This window comes from Taudactylus pleione, unplaced genomic scaffold (genome assembly GCF_031769625.1).
Source record: "Taudactylus pleione unplaced genomic scaffold, aTauple2 ptg000501l, whole genome shotgun sequence".
Taxonomy (NCBI): Eukaryota; Metazoa; Chordata; class Amphibia; order Anura; family Myobatrachidae; genus Taudactylus; species Taudactylus pleione.
The window spans coordinates 316,483-334,075 of NW_028284903.1; the positions used below are offsets into that span (position 1 = coordinate 316,483).

A 17,593-nucleotide genomic window follows, 5' to 3' on the forward strand; every position below is an offset into this window, starting at 1 on the left:
AATGCAAAATGTACAGACTCCCTTTTAGATGTGGTGAATAATCCCCCAACTAACGCTTGTAGAGTGGATACAGCAGAATGTCCTTTCATTTTTGTAATCACCAATTAACGTACTGGGCCTTACTCAGCGGGTGCACACAAGTCACAGACAATGCCGATGTACACTGTGCATGTGCGAAAAGTCCTGAAAACCCTACGGCGTATGCGTTAGACGGAGTGTCTGCACAAAGAAGCAGTTGCGATCTGGACAGATGGTATCAGATATGGGGAGGCAAAGTGATGGGCGCTCCTGGGCGGTGACCTGAAGAGAACGCAAAATAGTCTGTCTTATGGCTAATGTTAGTGAAAGCGGCTGCATGCTCAGAACCGCAACCACAAAGACCATGTTCAGATGGAGAACCTGCATCTGCCATAGGGCTGGTGCAAGTGTCGAGCGTGCACGCGATGGTGGTGCATCAAGAATCACCAGCGGTGTTACAGCATGCAGAGATGCAGAAAGTGGACATCTCAGGGCTTGCTCATTCAGATGCAGGCCACTACACCAGGGGAAGGGTGCACTGTGGATGGGCCAGTGTACGCTTATTCCCCAGGTAGGGGTTGGGGCTCCTCCTCATTGCCCCAAATGTATTTGAATGAAGTCAGAGAGTATGTGAGTACCAGGAGGTAAAGACTATAGCCAAGCTCAAAGAGCTCCGGCTGTAGTCGCTGAAGGACTTGAGCCCCTGGTTCTGACTATCGCCTCTTCCTGGACCCAATTTCAGCTTGGAAGAGGCACTAGACCAAGAGGGGGAAGTATAAATATATATTTAAATATATATTGCACCAGTAGGGCTCAAGACCACATGCCACATCCTGATCTGGAATTAAAATGTAGTGTACCCCCAAAATGAGAGTAATTTTGTTTACATCTTAGATCCCCCCCACCCTTACGCTTGTTATATCTAATTACCAATTTCTCTTATAGTTGGTTCCCCAGTACAGAAAATACAATGATAAGCATTTAATTTTTGGCCAGTTATAACGGCTTTTGTTCTTAAATTTTCTCTCAATCAAGCCTATACTGCAATAAAAGCTCTGATCCAGGAGAGAAATAAATAATAAAGGACAAACCATGTAAAAATATATTTTTAATTTACATTAATATTTGGCGCAAAAATATATTTGCTGCCTACAAGAAAATATCACAAGGACTATGCATGAGAAAGGGTAAGCAATTCTATACATCAACAGCCACTAAAAATGGTCAGTCACCATGTAATACAGTGCTTGAATGGTAAATACCACAAAACCATACCCCCACCTTCCACTAGAGAGCCATTAATCTGACTTTGCAGATACATTTCCTTCACATAGCTCCTAAAGTACATGTACATTTATTTTGTGCCCTAACAAAAGTTTTATGTCACAGACTAAAGAGCTAAAATCTAGTACAACCTAGGGAATATTTTTTGTCATTGAATATTTCCGTCTTACATCAAATTACTACACACACTTATTTACTGACCAGAGTTTCCTGTACTTATTGTCAACCTCCCCTCCACAGGCATTACATTTCTAGGATGAACCATTAAGAGAATGTAGTTGACAATACAGTACGAACCACTGCACTTACTAAAGATCCCAACAAAATGGCTACCTCAGTGCCTCAGCGATATCTCTGCTTCCTGGTGAATTCTCATGAATATGAACTCACCCAACAAAATGGTTGGCTGTATTGGTGTAGGTGAGAGGTATTCTTCAGTATTTATACTAGCGGCTGTTGAGGTCCGGTGGATTATTTTCATGCAATGCTGTTGAGCCGGCACCTCAGTGAGTCACTACAGGTGGCTGAGATGTGTTTCAGCACATAGGACATATTTAAAGGAATACAGCAGAAACGTGTGACTTGAATAATGCTCTCAATGGTCCTGGCCCCTAGCAAAAAATGACATTAAAAAATTGTGGTCAGCTCGTTGGATGCAGCTTTACATTATAATAACTTCATTGGTTAAATGAAAATTTCTTGTCTTCAGCACTTAGTGCCTGAGAACTTAGCAAGAAGCTGCAGATGTCCTACAGTAGATATTGGTTGCTGATTTGTTAAGTTGCGCCTCCTGTCTGATGTTGCTTTTCTGTCACCTTTTGCAGATACTTTTGCCTGAGAGGTGGGAGCACGTCATATAACTCGAAGCCCACCAGACTGTCACTGGATGGTTGTTTAAAGTACAGGAGATGTTTCCTCAAACCCTAGGAAGTTAAGATGGAATAAAAGATCAGATGTGACCAAAAGAAGTAAATTCCGTCACTTAAAGATGGTCCTACCAAATGTCTGGAGTGGAAACGCATATTAGACATAATATAACTTTGATAATGCAGAAAACCGAAGCAGATATATAGGTCTTTGGGAACAGCAATATGTTTTCCAGGTTACAAGTTCAATTCTAACCTTTATATTAATCATAAAAAAGCATAAACACTACAGACAAGTCTATCAATTGTTCCTGGAAATGTCAAATTCTACAATGCAACATGACATGTGGTATTCTCCATAACAGGGAAAGAATATAGTACCAGCTTAGAGAAAAGATGCATGACACTGATAATTGCTCTAGGCTGTACCAACGGGTAATCATTAAATGAAGTCTTTGAGCTGCTGAACAGAGCACTGGGATATGTACGGTCAGGGACATACCTCATCCACCAGGAGACAAGTCTTCCGGAGCATGCTCATTCTTGCAGCATCCGCTTCCTACAAGACGACAAAGCCACGTCAAGCTAGCAAGTGGCTGAACCATTAATAAAAGTCCTGTATAACCTTAAACTCAGTTCATATACTCCATAATTGCACCAACACTTTAAGACTTATCAAATCATATGAAGTTTATACATCAGATATCGTGCAAAGCAGACGCAATTGGTTGTTATTCGTACCATGTAATCCGATAGCTGTGTATTATGTCATATGTGTAACTAGGTGTCATGTGCACATGGGAAGTTTCCATTTGGAAATGTCCTTAAAAAATGCATCCATCCCTATTGGTCCCTGAGGAAATCATGCCTTCACAGGAGGACAGAACATGTGGAGCATTCTAGTGCATCTGACCACATTACATAGTGCCACCGCTTTATTGTGGCCACATAGCGAGATCGGGAAATCACAGAGTTAAAACGTAATTTTCCTGGGGTGATGAATAAGCTGTATGACGCAGGGAGGGGGAGGCAAGCTACTCCGAGCTCTGCACAAGAGGGGGTGGCTAGGTAGAAAGCATCATCGCAACGATAGAGGGGACAGGAGGAGATTCACTTTTAAAGTCCCTGCTTATGTCCATATCAATCATGTATGTTTTGTGCATGGTTCCGATGTACGATGCTACAAGTTCTTTTTTTTGTGCCTCAATTTGCCTGTATATTGGACACAGCTCTGGATCATGTGGCAGATCAATGCATTCGAGCAGCGGTGGGCGCTAAGTGGCCCTCCAGCTGCTATTGAACTACACATGCCAGCATGCCCTGCTTCAGTTTTAGCATGTCCTGATAGCAAAACTGTGACAGGGCAAGCTGGGATGTGTAGTCCCACAGCAGCTGGTGGGTGGCTTATTGCCCACCACTGCATTAGAGCCAGTCACTTTATTGCCAGTCTCCTACCTGAGCCACACGGTCTTGTGAGAAGATGAAGCCGTTGACATGAGCCACAGCCACGACATAGAGAACGGGGCACCAGGTCTGACGCAGGGCTCCCGTTACTAACGTGCGGAAATAGAGGCGCAGGAGCTTCACGTTATCTTCAGGAGGGGCTGTGTACAGTGTAAGCGGGATGGGAAACTGAGAGGAGAAAGAAAAAACTTACATGTGACCCAAATATAACAGACAAAAACTATCCAGTCTAGATTATAGTGACTGGAGCAGCCACATGACACAAACCATAGTTAGATCACAGCTCATGGTATAAAAAGATCTATACATATACAGCCATTCAGGCCTTTGAAAGCCAAAAATGGGTATTACATACTATACAGATGTGTCTTTCATCTAGCCTCAATACGCCATGCAGCGCAATGCCTGTCCTGCGTGTGAGCCGCCAGGTCCTGTGCAACTCTGCAAGCTGCGGGTGTATTTTATTTTTTTTTACGGCTTTTATAACCCTAATTGCGTCTAAGGCACAATGCGATGCAACTAGGACGCACCAGGAAAACGTGCTGGTTAATTTGATATGTGACACTTGTATATCCGTGTGCACCAGAGCCTGTAAATGGAACTTGCTGTGGATAAAAGCTGTGGCCGCTGCATTGTAGCACTTTGCATGATGATTGACAGACTCCGTCGCACACAGATATACAAGTGTCACATATAAAATTAATGAGCGGTGTCTCCAGGTGCGTTCTAGTCACATCGCATTGTGACTTAGACGCATTCTCAGCAAAAAAGATGCATAAAAGACGCCTGGCGCTAGCAGAGTCTCACGGGAGCAGGCGTTACGAGAGGGGCTGTTTGACACGACTTCAGCAAAGATGGGCGAGGACACATCTGTGCCTAAATTTTGATAATACAAACTCCAAAAGTGTACCAGTCTCACAATCCCCAATCAGCCCAGCGGAACATAACTTCTGCTTTATTAGCTGTATGACCGTCCCCATTAGCAAAGGCAGAGACTGCTAAAATGACATGTTAGCATATCATTCCCAAGCACAACTTTGGCATATATGAACAGACAGGTGCTGCTTACATGGAGATCTAATGTGTGATTTACATATGAAAAGTGTTATTGATCATTACCTCTCTTAGGGGAACACATAGGGACCTCAGACTGCTCACGTGTTCTCCAAATACAACCAGCTTCAGTTGGACGCTAAAACGCCTCTGTAATGGGAGAAGTACAAACGTCCCAAATAATGGGTCTCCAAACGAAACTCCCTCAAACTGCTCCATAAGGTCCATGTAGAAGTCATAGAAAGAAGCAAGTCCAGACAGAGGAACATCAAGCTTTAGAGATTCCATGTATTTGGGCTGACAGTAAAGAACCACAAGAGCAGCGGCGTACGCATGAACGCATCCTTCTAAAAACAGGTCACAGCCTGTAAGAAATACACAGGCCAAACGGGTCAGCTTTGCAGCCGTGGGGATACTCTGCAAGGAGTCCGGCCGCCAAGTCTCCAGAAGAACGATCCACTGCAAGTTCCGAACCACAGTGTTCACCAGGTCAGGGGGAAGAGTGTTTACAATACTTCCCTTTGTCTCTGCATTGGTTACTTTATTGTAGAGGTTGATTAATGGAAGGAATGGCCAATCAGATGGCAGAACTGGGCCTTTGGCTTCAGGTAGCATAGCAGACTGGATAAAACAAGTCCTCTCGTGATATACAAACTTAGATTGATTGAGGGCTTGTGCCATGTAGGCAAAGTAAGCCAAGTAGCAGGCCCGGATGGCAGGTAGATCTTTGAAGGCTTCTTCTAGCAGAACCCCACGGCTTGGAGAAACAGACGCCAAAGCGGCTGAGCCAGGGGGTGTTGGTTTGGCTTCAGATGTAATGTGTAACTTGTCGGAGAAATCAGCTGCTTGGGGACCACCCGCACTTCCCTCGCTGTGAAAATGAGACAAGTAACCCATTAAAATCAATCTCACTTTTGTAGTACAAGTCACCACTCAAATACGTCAACAGTTCAAATGTTTCTCAACACTAGCACACGTGAAATCACAGAATGATATCATGAAATAAGGAAAGCTAAGTTTCAAAATACTTTTCTGAACAGTGTGTGCTGTATCAAAACTAGGCTATTAAAAAGAAATTAGTGTTATACATCAAAACAACATAGAATTGATGATGTAATGATTGTTAATGGTTATTCAACAGATAACGCGACCTTAAATAAAAAGTGTCCCTGTGGAAATCGCTTTACTCTAAAAGGTAACATTATATAATGGAGCTTCTTGAGTTAGAGCTGCCAATAAGATGTTATTTAAGGTTAAGATATTCTTTATTCCTTCACAACACAATATCTTACCAGTAAAAAAAAATATTAACAAAAACTGAATTAAAGCTACAATTTAACGCAAAAAACAGAGCTTAGGTGTTTTGTATACATTTTGCACATAATTATAACACTAATGACATTGATAAAATGTGATGAAAAAGAAGCCTAACAAGGGACTGAAAGTGCATCTAATTTTATCATAAAAATAAAATAAAAAAGTTACATCTTTTATAAGTAGTTGACAGGAATCTGACATTATATATGGGATAACGTACCGCCTACTGTAAATTTGAATGTATTGAAAGTCCTTGGTGAGTTCTATGACCATTTCAAGCCTCAAGCCAAGTGCTTTCATACAGGTCATGCAAACCAGAGAGGATTTCTAATAGCCATAGTAATTACAGCATTGCTGTGTGATTCTCATTTAATACTAAAGCTGCATACACACAACGATTTTTTGAACGATTTTCGTTAAACAATATCGTTTAACGATAATCGTTTGAAAAAATAGTTTACTTTCTGAGTCAAACGATTGAACGATTATCGTTCATGCGTGTTCACGTTTGTAGTTCAGTCAGAATTGTCAACTCAACGATTTTCACTAAGTTAATATGCAAAAATCGTTTGTAGTTCAAAAAAATCGTTCATTACACTTTAAAAAAATCTGACAGATAATCGTTCACAAAATCGTTCATAAAATCGTTGGTAAAATCGTTGTGTGTGTATGCAGCTTTAAGGTTTCCTAATACTGAGGTAAAGACATTAGAACTTAATTACAATAAGCAATGATGATATCAGAACAAGGGGACCTATTTATTACTAATCGTGGCAGTGCCGCGATTATTAACAGTCCGTCTCACGACAAAAATTTGACAAAAATGCACTGGCTATGTACTAACTGTAACCTGCAGGGACAGCGCTAGCGATGACCGCTGCACATGCGAGTTACATCCCCGGCATATTGCAGGAGTCTTCCACATTTGTGAAAGACTCCTCCACAGAAACGGACACTAGGCATGCGCACAGTGTTAGATCAGGAAGCCGGACAGATGCTGTGGGAGAGGGATAGTAAAGATCCCTCTCCTGCGAAAATCCTTCCTTAGGCATAAAGCAGTTTACGCCATAAGGTCAGACTATAGTAATAACAGATAAAAATGGGGACTGCGGTTTGCAGCACTAATTAACAAAAATCTCCTGCATTAGGGGGGACCATACATCAGTTGCCTAATTCCCCGATTTGTTGATGATCGGCAAAATTCAACATGTCGGAAAGCCTCAATTTGCCGATTCCGATGATTTTTGGGTTGGAATCTGCGAATCGAGGATTTCCTATGTGAGATTTTGCAGATTTTTTTATTTTTTTTTTAAACAAAATCGCCAAAGCATAGAATCTGGTCGATTGTTGGTGTATGGGCCCCATTAGGCTATTAGTACATCGTGGGAATACATAAAAATATGCAAAGACTACAGTTTCTGCAAAATATTATAAAAAATGGGCTTGATAATATAGGCTCCTGAGTGTTCATATAGATATTATTTACAAGAGTGTTTACATGTACTTGGATAGCACAACAAGATAAAGTGATAAACCAACAATACAGAGCAAGGACTTACAGCATAAAATCGGGATTGAAAGTAAATGTAGAAATAATTTTATGAGCCAAATGCTCACTGCCAGGCAAGAGTCTGCTCAGTAAGGTCAGGGAGGCAGAGTGGCAGAGTGATGCATGCTGGGAATGCTCTGGACACATCATTACCTACATGAGATGAATAAAAAACCAGGAAAAAATGAAGATAAAGTTATGTGAAATGTGTTCTCTTTTCCCAAAGAAAAACAGTTATCCTCACACAATATTATCTCTTCATGGCAAACATTAGTGCAGCTATGGTGTAACTGCCTGTGTTACTATAACCGCATAGTTTCAGGTGACTAGAGTTTTGTGTAACGGTAACGTTTACATTTGTACAATGCAGTTTTCATATATACTGCGCAATAAGTCACCAGCAGTTATAAGAATTCCTTCTATGTCACAGGATGACAGATACAGCTCTGCATGCTGACCCCAGGAAACACAGGGCCTGATTCAGGGAGGGATGCTAAAGCCGCTGCAAATTTATACGTAGCGCGTGCGCGAAAATATGCAAATGTGGGATATGGGATTTGTATTGAGACGCCCACTGGCGGCTTCCCAAATCCAAGCGACTGCCTACAAAGCTGCAGCTCAGTCACAGATCAGTCGATTATCGGACTTCAGAGTAACCATGGTCGCACGGAATGGCCACAGGTACTAAGACGCCGGAGCCATTTTCAATGCATACGGGATCCCAGTGGCAGACAGAAACACGCCCGAAAACTGTTGCGATGTGCCTGCGCTTGGGTCCCCACCTCCCCATTGCTGCCCTCAAGCAATCCCTTGCAGTCAATCAGATTGTGAATAAATTCTCACTGCGAGAAGCATTGAAACTGAAATTTGATGTATACGCAATTAGCAGACAACCGATAATCGCTCCACTGCGTAAAACATCGGCATTGCGTCCATCTCTTCATCAGGCCCATAATGTAATAGGTGAGATAAATATTTCCACCTTACAGTGAAGTGACAGAAACATGGGTAATATTATATATGAAGCGTCCTAACGCATCTGTGACATTAGTTTGTTACTATAACAAGCACTACACCCCAACCATGTTGGCCTTTTGCATATAGAATACTGTATTTTATTTTTTTAAACCCACAAAAAAATTCTTGAATACTAGAAAAATGTTCGTATAAATCATTGCCAGTTTATATGCTATAAAACATCTTTTGGGATCAGTAATAAAGACGTATTTCCACAATGTCCATGCTGTTTGGCCAATATCTATGATTAGAAATAAATTCCTTCTGAGGAAACTTTCTGAGAAAGAGAAACGCGTCAAGGGAGGAGGGTATTTTCTGCCGTAATAATTGCTAAATAGCAGACCAAGCTCCACATTCACCGACAGCAAGTCCTGCTTTATTCTGTGACTGGTGACTGTTATAACGATCCAAGACTAGCGGGAGAGTCCGGCGCATTACATGTGCACCGCTGTATATGCTGAAAGAGCCTTGAGACATCTTATGGAGCATACACATGGTCAGATTTGTCAGATGAACGATTTGAACGATTTTTGACTGCATTAAAAAATGAATGGAATCGTCCAAGTCTGACTGCAAACACATCAGATGTCAGATATCGTTATCTGACAAACGGGAACGCGCATTGTAGATCGTCCATCGTTCAGGCATGTCAGATATGTCAGATTTTCCTTCAGATATGAACGACTGAACGATCTTTAAATAGTTATCGTTCATATCTGAAGGAAAAATCTGACCGTGTGTATGCACCATTACAGTCAGCTCTCCGGACAGTAGGAGCAGAGTCTGATGAAGTGACTGTGCATGACTCCGGGCGTTAGACCGGGGACGCCGGGGTGAGACACACACGTCACACTGCTATCTTACATTGCAAGAGCCCTGGGAATACCTAACAGCTCTTCAAACAGCAGGAGCTGAGTCTGGGTTACCGCGTATGCCTCCAGTCGGGAGACCAGTGTTGCTGGGGTGAGATACACGCTTGTTACTACTTGCTGTGTAGATAAACCAGCGCTAATCCCTATAGATACTACAAATATATTATGTTACTATTGGTAAACTAGGGCTTTTATTACCTAAGATATATCCTTTATAACTTTATTGCTATTGTGTTCTATGCATTTGAGGATAATAAACTATTCTCAACGATTGCGATGGAATTGTGAGTGACAAATATGTCTTTTTACTAACTACTTGCTGCAGTACAGGCTCCCTGGAACTATAAAAAAATATTTGTTGCATATTTTGCATAGAGGGAATTGGTAATATTCCCTTCAGAGCTGCCACTCCAGTTTAATTGAGTGAGGCGCACTATATTTTGCTGTTTTTTCCTTATGATTATAAATGCACTGTTAAATAGAGACTTTAGCTCTAGCTAAGCTATAAAGAGATTTGCATTTTTTCTACCCACAATTCCATATGTGAGGATATCAGCCCCCTTTATGGCCTGGTGAGTCAGCGCTAGTTTTATAGCAGAACATCTTTCACTGTTCATATGGAAAGAATCTAAGTCCCCATAACCCGAATAAAGAAATATCATTGGGAACACATCGGTAATGCTGCCATGCCATCTTATAGAATAAGCAGAAAAAACTGGGACAAGCAACAGAATAGTAAGATGAGACACAGGTAATTGCGTACATAAAAAAATTCAGGATATAATAAAATAATTCAGTCATTTACCAGTTTATATACCAGAGATAACACAAAATACTGAAAGTGATACTCGTGTCGCAGAAGCCAGCTGGAAGATGAAGTCGCCGGGGGAGATGGACATTCACAAACCTTCAGTAAGTAATTTTGAAGACCTTTGTATTCCACAATAAAGGAGAACTACACAAAAAGCAGAGGACAGACATGTTTATACTATAACACTACATGATCACCTTCCCTGCTTCAGGATATCATTTCTTCTAGTTCTTATTTATTATTGTTTATAACCCGCCATAGTGCTGTACAGAGAATTTTCTATCATTCACATCAGGCCCAGCCTCTCTCTCTCCAAGGCTGAGGGATCTATGTACTAAGCCTTGGCAAAAGATAAAATGGATGGAGATAAAGTACCAACCAATCAACTCCTAACTGTAATTTTACAGGCGGTGTTTAAAAAATTAGTTAGGAGCTGATTGGTTGGTACTTTATCTCCATCCACTTTCTCTCTCCCCCCAAGGCTTAGTACATAGACCCCTAAATTCTGTACCTCACAAATACACAAACCAATGTTTAATCAGAAGCCAATTAAACAGCAAACATGTATGTGGATTGTGGGTGGACACCAGAGTTCCGAGAGGAAACCCATGCAAAACATCCAAACTCCACACAGACAGGACCCTGGTCGTTATCAAATCCATAGCCCTAATGTTATGAAGCAGCAATGCTAACCACCATGTCACTGTGCTGTCAACATTGTATTTTTTTCTCTTTTAATAACATGCATCAGATTCCTGAAATGTTCATCTCCATAGAATTTCTCTTTAGATGGTATTAAAACAATAGGTTATTATACATTTAAAATTTTAAATAACAATCTGGAGTCTAGTGCACAGATGTGTGCTGTTTATGTTCCATGCACATATTTTGCACCTGGCTTGTGTAGGTGTGTATTTTACACTTTGTTTCCAAATGTTACATGGGAACCAAAACATAGAAACAGCAAACATTGTGCAGCTAAAGTGAGTCTAATCGCCCTATCTACATCACTTGCGGACACCCCTGACAATCCGTTTGGAGCAATGCCCCACAACCATCTGATATGTGCGGCTAAAAATACTGGCATGAGCATAACACATAATTACAATATACAAATGTAACTGTGCCAACTCTAAATCAGCCCCATAGTGGTAGTGGAGATACCCACACAAACGCTATCCAAAAACAGAACTGCAGGCATCCAACGTCTGGGAGATGCATGACAGTTCTGCCACTAGGGGCGCTCTTCCACTACACTTATTGGAGTTTATTACTAAATCAATTATGGAAGCAGACTACAATCATGTCAATAGGTACAAATATAGGTACAAATATGCAGGGGAATAAATAATATTTATGTGGAAGGAAATGTATGACCATCCAATTCACAAAATGATATATAAAAATATGGTGCAAATAAATCCACCTTATAATGGTGCATATTTTTAAGCCTTATTTCTATTATTATAATTATACTAAATGACTTAGTTGAGCATCAAAATGTATCATTAAATGGTGACTGATGTTAACCAAATTAACCTAAACGTACCACTGCGTGCATATATGTCTGCTTAATAATGCATTCACTCAATAGTACCAGTTAACAGCATGAGTGTGGCCTAATTATTTGGGAACACTGAAGGAAGAGGACAGGCCTGCCCAGGTGGATCAGGAGGTTTTATAATATATAACAATTTACTAATAATAGTACTTGTAGTTGTTCATTGACAGTTTTAGGTTTATCTGCTAATAACTTCGCTTTTCGCAAGCGTTCGCATTTTATTACAATTGTTAGTTTTCAATAATCTAATATTAATAGGAATCCTGCTCAGTACATGTATTTATGAACTGTGAGCATGTTTCCTCTGATGGATCTATGTTGGTTATCACATTATTCATGCGATTATTGATTTTTGCAATGTACGGATGTGTCCACATATATCTTTACTCCGTGCGTTACAAGTCACGGTACACAACGCGTGAGCGCCGTGTGTCTCGGTAGCGCTGAACCCCCTCCATGAAGTGCTACCTTGTTGCCCACTTCCCCGTAACATTTGGAGCAGGCATGGCCGGAGCGCAGTGCTTCTTGAGAAGAGGACATAAAGCAGGGTTTCTCTAAGCCATGTTACCAGGGAATAGCCAAATTATTTATACTGGTGACATCTATATCCAGAGCCGTTTTGTTCTTCTAAACGCCATCTTTTCTTCCCCTTTTTAGCCCCCTGATAAAGGATTTCTCCCAAACAGGCGTCTCAGTCTCCCTCTCTCACAATCAGAATGGCTTTAAAAGACAATTTTGTGTTTCTTGTTTCAGAGGGAATGGGTATGAAATACCGGCAGGGTAGGTAAGTACCCTATTCCTACCCCTCTCCCCCCTAACACTCCCTTAGTGGTGCCTAACCCTAACCTCCCGCCAGGGGGGCTTAACCTTATCCCTCCATTTTAGGGGTGCCTAACCCTAATCGCCCCCCCACCCCCCCAAAACCAAACCCTAACCCCGTTACGCTCCCTAAACCTAACACCCCCCTCCTCCGGCAGCTAAGTGCTAAGACACCCGGAATTACCTTGATCAATCCGGCGTCCTTCTGTATTCCGCCGTCAGGATTAAGATATGCATTGGTATTGCAACGCCTATCTTAAGTCCCCCGTCTGGCTTTCATTGTCGGGATATTGACCGCCAGTCTATTAACTACATTCCGTTTCAGAAACTATTTATCTCGTGGTAAGTACATATTGAGCAATGCAGAGTCTGATTCTGGGATTTTTTTTCACCAACCAAACTTTTGTTTTTGGGATATTTTTCTTTTTCTACCTCTTCATACATATTTAAATTTATGCTAGTATACCTCATGCTAATATTCATTCTCTGAAGGTTACATTTTTTTTTTTAGCTTGATAGATTTGTATTCTAATGTTCTCCCTGCTATTGTCAATGTTTGAGTACATTTTTAGACGTACTACTATACTTTACTATTTTGCTTGAACTTTTTATCATATAATGTCATCATAATACAGTTTCATGTAGTCTACATGCTGCTTTGTCCATTAATTTTTATTTAATACCTCCTGTACAGTAGTCTATGTCAAATATTTCATCTTCATGTTTTCTGCAATAGAAGACTCATCATTCCCACCTGTGCAGCTGCAGAACTCACCTTGCTGACCAGCCCCTTGTGGATGTTACTGATGTTACAGATAAGGTTCAGCACAGCGGTCAAGGTGGGGAAAGGAGAATTGTTGCCAGGCAGGCTGAGCGAAGGTTTCCCTCCTGCACAGCCCAAAGTCACAATACTGTGCACAGACTCGGGCAGCGGGGAGCAGGAAAGCGGATTACACACTGCAGAGCAGGATCTGCTGGCACAGGATTTGGACAGGAAGAATCCGATGGTGAACATGATATTATGTAAAGACACATCTGTACTGTGACAGCAGGTAAAAACACAGGAGGGGAATTCACAAAAATGGTGCCAGTGAAAAATGACGCTAGAAATATACATTTAAACATTCACAAAAACAAATCTTGAAAACTGGATGTTTTATGAATACATTTTTCTGACTATTTGAATCATCAGAAAACACTGATATCTATCTGTCTCTAATGATCTGTGATCAGGCTCTGCTTACTTGCTCCACATCACTAACAAGTAGTCAAGAGTACTGTATCTACTTCTATAGTACGTTTCTAATGTAGCTATTGTCGAGTACACACTGGAGCGATGTTCTGATTTGGCCTAATTGGAACGACAAATCGTGCGGTGTGTATGAACGATTTCCGCGCTGCCGCGGTCACATATGGCGGCAGGTTTCAAGTGCTGAACATCTAACCTGGTGATATCGCATGCGGCTCCGTACAAGTTTATGAACAAGTGATTTTTACGTCCTACAATAATAGCTGCAGTGTGTCCCGGCGATCATGTGATGTACAGGGTTGTCCCTGCACATCGGCAACATTGCCAGTCACACAAGTGTGTACCCACCTTTACTCTTTCTGTGTTGTGTGTATAGGGGGAGGACACAAGAGGTGAACACTGACTATCTTGCCGTATGTTACAAATTAATATAAACCAAGCACGGGGAAGTTATACCTGAGCAAGTCCCACATAGACTGTACAGCTGTATGGTGCAGGAACGGCAGCAGTACACTGTCTGTCAGGCTCTCCACTTCCTCATTACATAATACAGCATTCAGCGAGGGCTACAGAGAGAGAAAACATGGTCGTCGTACTGCTGAAGACCTGTGATTGCAGGCGTCCCAATACATCAAGCCAGGGAAGTCCTCACTATTAAGTGGCAGCTCAAAATACTGTACAGTACAGTTTCCTCCGCAAATGACAAAGAAAACTGCAGCTAAACAATAGGTTATACTGTATTCTGCTATTAAAATAAGTGGATGTCGGTTTCTGCTGAAATCTGTCACCAGGAAATTGGTAAAGTTGCATTTTCATTTATTAAAAAAAAAAAAAAAAAAAAAGAAGAAGAAGGATTGTGCTTTTCCCAGCTCTCCATATAACTTACAATGGGACAGTACAGCTACATTACACACTCTCTCTGTCCTGTCCTACACTGACTCCCTGGTAAGGTAATACACAAAACGATAACAGATAAAGATTATACTTTCATTTCTATTAAAGTTTGTTCTACCATATGGGAACACATCATTTCTATGTGTATTTGCAATTATAAAGCCTGTCAGATAGGAAACTGTTCCAAAGTACAATGAGCATAGCCACAAAATGGGATACCAATAAAAATGGGTGAGACAAGTTGCACCATTGCTCTGCTGAACAAACACAAACTGCCCATTTTCTGAATAGACATATAAACAATAAGAAAAAAGGTTGATCACTTGGCAGATCAGATAAATGGTACGATCCACGGAGCGTTTATCCGATCAGTGTGACCCCCGTACACAGCAAGCTATCTCTACCTCAGTGTGCATGGTCTTCAACGGATCGGGGGATTGGCTAATGCTCCTGCATACACACCTAGACAAGCTTTGGGCGGATCAGCCGATATCGGGTGACTGGCCCAATAATTCTATAGATGTGTACCCAGCTTTAGGACAGAGAGTCTGGCACAGTTAAACGTGTTGCTTTCCCTGTTTCATCATGCCTCGACTGCATATATTAACACGCCGTCTTACGGATCAAAAATAATAACTAAAAAGAACAAATCTGTATTTGTCTGTCATTTAAGAAATTTACTGTAATGGCATAAAAAAAACCTGAAAGTGAATTCACAACAAGAAAAATTCTTTAAGCTCACCTGATGGCTGGCAGCTCGGTAATAAGACGCCAGAAAGTTAATGGATGTAGTGGTGAGAGGCAGGAGAAGGCCCCAGGTCCTGGAATGTGAAACCTCTCTTAGACATCTCCTCAGGGATCCCTTCCACTAGTGGCAGCAGTCCAACGACATTAGCCAACGAGACCGGAGGTGGGGGAACCTGAGGCTCAGTGTCTACAGGAGCGCTGTAAACCACACAAGAGGGGCAATCACTAGTAGGAATCAACCATCAATACTACATGGTGTTGTGCAAATTAAGAATGTTTTCTGATGTATTTAGATTTTTAGTAATAAAATCCACAGAATTATTTACATATTATTAATTTATATGGCCTCCTGCAATATCTTGTTTTACATACGGTAAATGTCTTCATTTTAACTGTAAGGAGCTTTTTTCTTTTCACACCCCCTTTGCAGATCTTCCCCTTTCTAGAAGTCGGTGCTGCACTGTTGCAGAATTAGTACACCATCAGCTGCGGAATCTCTTTGCTGGTTTTATCTGGACAATTAACACTTTTTCTAATCATCAGTTTGGTGTGTTGTATTGTGTTTCCATCAATATCTCAACTTCCATTTTGGCGACACAGATCTAGATTTGATGTTAGTTTTAAAAACTAGGTTTGCTGACTGTAACAGTCACAGATGTCACACAGCTGTGGATACTGTGTATTATAATAAGACAATCCTTATTACGGTACCTGTGGAGCTGGGCCTCTAGCTCTGCAGTGCAGCCCGCAGTCTGAGTCACATGACTAAGCAGAGTGATCACAGCAGATGCTCGCTGGACGGAGAGACCTGCAGGGGAACCACTTCCTTCTCCACAAGAGGCAATCAGCGTGGGCAGCGACTGTAGTATTCCCACAAGGACAGGGTACAGGTCACTGTAAGTAAAAAATGATTTTTTTTTGTTTAAAGTCCTATACCTTTTTTTTTTCTCAATATTTTTTTTATTGAGACAGAGATTAAAATACAAACATGTATTCAAAGTGTACATAATAACAGTTTACATAGTTTTGATGGCAAAACAAAAGTTGACATAACAATAGACAATACATAAATCACAATAAGTGAGTCCTAATTGAACCGACGTTTGTTAATTTGTATTGTAATATATTGAGGAGTCCACAGGGAAATGTTAGTTTCAACTCGATATTACCAAATAACATTGAACAATCAGATAGGGCGGGCGTAGACTTTGGACTTGGATTCAGTGATGTGAACTCCAAGAATAGAGAAGTCTCATATTTTATTTATTTTTATTTTTTTAAAAGAAAGGAAGATGATGAGATAGAAGTGAATCATTCTTAAAAGTATGGGGAGAAAGTACCAAGAGAAAGAGTAATGGGGAGGAGGGGAGCAAATGTTAGGGGAAGCAGTAGAACCGGAGCACAGGGGGGCACTGCAACCCCCAACAGCCAGTCACCCATCAAGAATAAGATGGAAAGGCGTGCGCTTCATGTCTAGGGCCGGGCATCAGCATAGGCAGTATGCGACTGTAGCCATTGTGTTGAATTAAAACATCTAGATATCGTATTTCTAATATCGCTAGATTGGGAGGCTATGTATCTCTCCCATACAATGAAAAACCTTTTAACTCGAAGATCTTTCTGAAGAGAAGCCTCCATCCAGTCCAATTTAAAAATGAAATACAGCTTCTCCTCAAACAGTTTAAAAGAAGGTGGGATTGGGGTTATCCATTGCTGCAGGATACTCTTGCGGGCCACATTGGATATTATGGTGAGGATTTTCCTGTTTTCTAGAGGTGGATGATGGTCACATCCTAAAAATGCCAGAACCGCCCATTGAGGGGTTAGTATAAACGATTGGGTAAAATGGAGAATTATATATTGTGTGATCTGTGACCAGGATGACTGGATATGGAGACAGAGGCAGTGGAAAAGTGTAGCGGGAGAATGGCCACATTTAGGACAAGAGGAGGAGTCCGACAATCCCACCACACCCGCCCGAGAGGGGGAAACATATCCCCTATAAAATATTTTGTATATCATTTCTCTATGGGGCCTATTCATTAAACGTAAAAATTCAATGGAGATAATTA

At 41.2% G+C, this 17,593-nt stretch overlaps 1 protein-coding gene across 1 annotated transcript in view; it reads right to left on the minus strand.

Moving 5' to 3' along the window:
* Positions 1 to 1,906: 1,906 nt before the first annotated feature.
* Positions 1,907 to 17,593, minus strand: part of LOC148501814 (RNA polymerase II-associated protein 1-like) — a 75,778-nt gene continuing 60,091 nt past the window's right edge. The window contains 11 exon segments of the mRNA XM_088449936.1: positions 1,907 to 2,225; positions 2,671 to 2,727; positions 3,624 to 3,800; positions 4,752 to 5,556; positions 7,562 to 7,704; positions 10,246 to 10,395; positions 13,407 to 13,602; positions 14,337 to 14,446; positions 15,517 to 15,636; positions 15,638 to 15,719; positions 16,233 to 16,415. Coding sequence (XP_088306062.1) covers positions 2,079 to 2,225; positions 2,671 to 2,727; positions 3,624 to 3,800; positions 4,752 to 5,556; positions 7,562 to 7,704; positions 10,246 to 10,395; positions 13,407 to 13,602; positions 14,337 to 14,446; positions 15,517 to 15,636; positions 15,638 to 15,719; positions 16,233 to 16,415 — 2,170 coding nt within the window. The 3' untranslated portion in view covers positions 1,907 to 2,078.